Here is a 5,412-nt window from a genome sequence, read left to right as displayed (position 1 = left end):
ATGGCCCATATCAATGGCATGCGAACGGAGCCCTAACTGAGGCAAGTGGACTATAATTTATAATTTATAATTCTGCTTGGCATACTTTTTAATTTAATTTGTTTTATTTATTCCCATTCATCTTTGTAAGCTTAACATAATGATAATTAGAAAGTTGACCTAAAAATTAAAATCATGTTGAAGTTTGATAAGGGTCATTTTAGGAATGAAATACTTTGAAAATAAATAACTTATCAATTTAAATTTTTATATTATTTTTAATGTGACGTGACATTAACTTTCCATTACAATTTTATTTATTAAAATTAAAAGACAAGTTTAACGTAATGAAGTTACAGCTCTTAAAAAAAGGAGTAATGAAGTTACATGAATACAAATAAGTAACAAAAGTACAAAAATTATAATATTAATTGAAGTTTATAATTATTGTTTTTTTAAACGTCAAGTTGAGTGGACCAGGGGGATAAATTTCAAAAGTACATTTTTTTATTTTGAAATAGGTATAATATTAAATAAAGTAAAAAATAATAATTTAACAAACAAATTGTTAATAAATTAACTCAATTTGTTTGTCTACATCACTTTATTTGACCCATATTCTTAATAACAATATAATTATAGATAATCATCCATCATATTTCATCAACTTCCATTTTAGAATATTCCTTTATTATTTTTATCGGCTTACCAGCACTTTTTCATCAATAAAAAAGTTAATTAAAAATGCCATAAGCTATTAAAATAATAATTCCAGTTGAGCCGACTTGTCGTTTTCCCTATCCTTGGTCAACTACAGCTCTCCCACCGCCAACTTGCACCATCCAAACCTTCCTCATCCGTCGATCTTTTGGAATCTGACGGTCAAACTTGATCAAAGATCAACGGCTGCGATTCGTAGTTCGGGTGGAGGCTCAAATTTTATTTTATTTTATTTTTATCTTCGAGTCGTTGCCCCCAAAGTCTTTCTTCAATTTCGGTTACTGTCAGGGAATAAATGGACGGAGATGAAACGTAATGGCTGTCTGTGAATGCATATTACAGACGGGAGGCGACGGAGGAAGCTACGGTCGCCGGAAAGTTGATCGGAGGTAGGAGACGACCGACGGAGTTGAACGAAGTCAAGTCAAGGAAATCTCGACGACTCCGTTCTGCTCGCAGCAGTCGGCTGCTTCGAGGTTTCTGATTATATATTTTAGTCTCCGCACCGAACGCGAAGGCAATCCTGTCGTTACTCTGATTCAAGCGTTGAGGTACTGTTCCCGTAGAATTTGATATCTGATTAACGGTATGAATCGAGATTTTGTAATTTTTAGCTTCCAGTTGAACTGATGATGTTTTTCCAAGGTGTTAAATAACATGCATGATGTTGAGTATCTTAGTTTAATAGGTCTGGAAAATTGAGCTCAATTTGCTATTAGTGAGAATCTCAGAGTTTTAGGTTGTGATCGACGAAGTGGTATGGTATCTGCCTTGTTATCCGGTCCTTATTCTATTGATCTTGATAACGAGCATTTTGGTGAACTGCATGTACGTAAGGCGTTTGTTCGAGCTCTTGATATGATCCTCGCCCCCTCTGTCCATTTGTTTGTTTAACTTGCTCATTTTATGTAACTAGGAACAGGAATGTTGATTAATTTTTGAAAATTCGTATTTGTTTAATTTCCCGTTCTCTATTTTTGAGCTTGTGTTTGAAGTTGGATACATTTCTGGTTAAATACTTCTTCTTGAATACATTCTGACAATGTGACAGTCGATAATGCCTTTCGTTTGTAAGGTTTAATCACTTGTTCTAGCAACAGTGGCACATTTTTTGTTTTTATGTTACTTAAAAAGTAAACACTTGTAAGTTGTAAGACGACGAAGAGAAAGTAATGGGTGATTTTTATTAACCTACTATTTTTGGCTTCAGTTGGGGCATCCGTGAGTGAAGAAAACAATGGGATGCTTTGGTTGCTGCGAAGAAGATGCTATCCAGAAGGCCGCTGATGACAGCAGAATGTACCCAGTTAAAAGTTCATTAGGTAAACGTAATGATGCAATAGATATCAACCATAGCGAGGATGATATATCCTCATATCATAAATGCAAAATGTTATGTATGTTTGAAAATATTATCACCAGAATTTATAAATGCTCCTTTTGTAGCTTTATCTCTATGCCATTTAATGCTGACTATAATATGTGTGATTCTATTTGCACTTGCTTGTTTGTGCGTGTGCACAAAGTTCAGAATCCTATTATAACTCTGTTCCTGTTGTCTATTAATGTAATCGAATTTATCAAATAGTAAATAAGCAAAGCTCTGTCATGTAGGAACTGATGAAAGCTATCACAAATGGCAAGCTGCACCTAAGAGTCCTCCAATAGTGAAAATGCGGCCAATTGAGGTCCCTGCCATATCATTTCAGGAACTAAAGGAGGTTACAAAAAATTTTGATGCAGACAGTTTGATTGGAGAGGGTTCCTACGGTAGAGTATACTATGGGGTATTTACAAATGGGCAGTCTGTGGCAATCAAAAAGTTAGATTCCAGCAAACAACCTGATGATGAATTCTTATCCCAGGTTTGATTGTCTACAGTTATTCATGTTGTAATGTTCTTTAAAATGGCTGTCACTATATATTTTGACTAATTTTTCAAACTTATAGGTTTCCATGGTTTCAAGACTAAAGCACAATAATTTTCTAAATTTGATTGGGTACTGTGTTGATGGCAATTCTCGAATTCTTGCATATGAGTATGCTTCAAGTGGATCTCTTCACGACATTTTACACGGTACATAAGATTAATCTTAGACTGCAATAGTTCGTATGCTTGCCTATGCAACGGAGAGCAATTTGAGGTTGCATGTTCTCTGTTGTTGTATACTGATCAATGCTTTGGAGGTTGATTGAAATTTTCATGACATGATTCTAATGCAGGGAGGAAAGGAGTCAAAGGAGCACAGCCTGGTCCTGTTCTTTCCTGGGCACAGAGAGTAAAAATTGCTGTAGGGGCTGCAAAGGGGTTGGAGTATTTACATGAAAAGGCTGATCCTCATATCATCCATCGGGACATAAAATTGAGCAACGTTCTAATATTTGATGATGATGTTGCAAAAATTGCTGACTTTGATTTGTCAAACCAAGCCCCTGATATGGCTGCACGGCTTCATTCCACTCGTGTTCTTGGAACCTTTGGTTATCATGCTCCCGAGTAAGTTGATTCTAATATTTCTTTAGGGTGATTTCAGATGTTTTCCCATGTCTAGATTATTTTTTCCCTTTCAAGCACTAGCATTTTAGGCTCCATAAATGACTGCTGTATTTTTTTTTCAGTCGAATGCACACACAAAATCACAGCTAACAAGTAACAAATAAAAGAAAAATGAAAATGGAAAAAGAAGTGCTAAGTTGTCGTTTGATAACCCTTTCGTTTTTTTTAAATTTTAATTTATGCTTTTTTTTTTACTACAATTTCATGGGTTAATTTTTTACCTCTCTTGAAAACATATTTGAATTCTTAGCTAAATTTAAAAAACAAAAATAAGTTTTCAAAAACTTTATTTTTTTCTTTCCAGATTTGCCTAGATTTTGAAAATATGTTTATAAAAGCTATATAACAAAACCTAAAAACTATATAACAAAACAAAAAACCAGGTGAAAGTAATGTTTAGCTTCATTTTTTCAAACAGGAAATAAAAAATGAAATGGTTATCAAACGGGCCTAAGTGGTCCGACGTTGTTGATCATGGCCCACGTGGCTACTGTAAACACCACAACTGATTCGTTAATTCACTAAAGAATAATACAGATGGTATTTATTAAATAAAGACAGGGAAGTAACCGAGAAGGAAGAGTATCTCAACTACCTGCTAGTTAAAGTATTATTCTTATACAATAATACAACCAAACCGACCAATTGGTGAGCTTAATATTTCATAACTAACTCCGGCTCAGCTATCCAACTTCTGAATCACTTTGATAACTCATACAACAACTTCACAGACGTCATTGGTAACTTGGTAACTGTAGAAGATCTTTAGGGGAAAAAAAGGGAGAAATAACTATAGAAAAGATCAAACACTTTATATCATTTGTTGATACCATCTAATGAAAGTTGCGGGTTCCTCAATTCCTTCTCCATACTTCTTCCAAGATTCAATGGAAAGCATTACTACATAACTATAATATACCATTAACAATAACTATAAGCTAATGTGTTGTGGGTCGTTTCCCATTTTGAAATTTACAGGTACGCAATGACTGGACAATTGAATGCCAAGAGTGATGTGTACAGTTTTGGTGTTGTCCTGCTTGAACTTTTGACAGGAAGAAAGCCAGTTGATCATACATTACCTCGAGGACAGCAAAGCCTCGTGACATGGGTACATTTTTGCGCTACTCTTCTTTTCTTCCTCCTTTTATCCACCTTCTGAGCTTGAGTTCAGTATGTTTTTAAAACGTTTTCAGGCAACGCCCAAACTTTGCGAGGATAAAGTCAGGCAGTGTGTTGATGCAAAACTAGGAGATGAGTACCCTCCCAAGGCAGTTGCTAAGGTACCCATCCTTTTATTTTCTTCTTTGGTGATATTATCTCTCCTCTCTCTCTCTGAGTGCTTGCCCGTGTAAGAATCCCTTCGGTTCTTTTTAGAACCATCCTCCATCTTAGGGGAAGAGAAGAGAAGTGGACAGCCACAAAGTTAAAAGTTCACCAACATGGTTAAAAGGATAAATAATAAAAACCGGTAGCTTTCAATTTGAGCAAAAATTGGGATGCTATTTTTTGCGATTTCATTAGACACAATGAACAGAGTGAAAAAGAGAAACAAGAAAGAAAAAATGCTGACCACCATTCAATTTTTTGTAAGGAGAGAAAAATGCTGAAAAGATATAAAATTTTCTTTTTTTCAAATTTTTATTGGTGGTGACCGGTGGTGGTATGCACAGCAGGGACAATTGGGAATTTGGGATGCTATTTTTCTGAGAAATAATCTCTCTCTCTCTTTTATATCAGACAGAAATGTTCAGATCTTTTCTGCAGAATGTTTTATATTATATAATAAAATCTTGAGGTCCCTTTCTGTGATTTTTATTGCAGTTTGCGGCCGTTGCAGCATTGTGCGTTCAATACGAGGCAGATTTCAGGCCAAACATGAGTATTGTAGTCAAAGCTCTGCAGCCTCTGTTAAATGCCCGACCTGGTCCTGGTGGTGAAGCACCATAAACAGTAAATCTCTCTCTCTCTCTGTGTTTCTGTGGGTTTTTTTCGTTGGTTCATGTGCCAACACGTGAGCTGCAAATTATTAGCAAGGGAATTAATTTCCAGTAGGTGGTGGTGATCAATTTGTTTCCAAAAAGAAAACAGTGGGATGGGATACATAATTATGATTTTTATTTGATATATGAGGTGTAGACACTGCTTTTGCCTCT

The 5,412-nt window shown here is 35.4% G+C and overlaps 1 protein-coding gene across 1 annotated transcript; it reads left to right on the top strand.

Annotated features, from left to right (window-relative positions):
• Positions 1 to 955: 955 nt before the first annotated feature.
• Positions 956 to 5,412, top strand: LOC111019631 (protein CYTOSOLIC ABA RECEPTOR KINASE 3). Its single transcript, XM_022296028.2, has 8 exons — positions 956 to 1,250; positions 1,910 to 2,021; positions 2,314 to 2,564; positions 2,650 to 2,776; positions 2,923 to 3,196; positions 4,235 to 4,367; positions 4,453 to 4,539; positions 5,081 to 5,412. The coding sequence occupies exons 2-8, from the start codon at positions 1,937 to 1,939 to the stop codon at positions 5,204 to 5,206; spliced, it is 1,083 nt and encodes a 360-aa protein (XP_022151720.1). The 5' UTR covers positions 956 to 1,250; positions 1,910 to 1,936; the 3' UTR covers positions 5,207 to 5,412.

The sequence above is a fragment of the Momordica charantia genome (genome assembly GCF_013281855.1).
Source record: "Momordica charantia cultivar OHB3-1 chromosome 9 unlocalized genomic scaffold, Mcharantia_2.0 BLBB01000009.1, whole genome shotgun sequence".
Classification (NCBI taxonomy): domain Eukaryota; kingdom Viridiplantae; phylum Streptophyta; class Magnoliopsida; order Cucurbitales; family Cucurbitaceae; genus Momordica; species Momordica charantia.
This window is presented reverse-complemented; position numbering and strand designations above follow the sequence as displayed.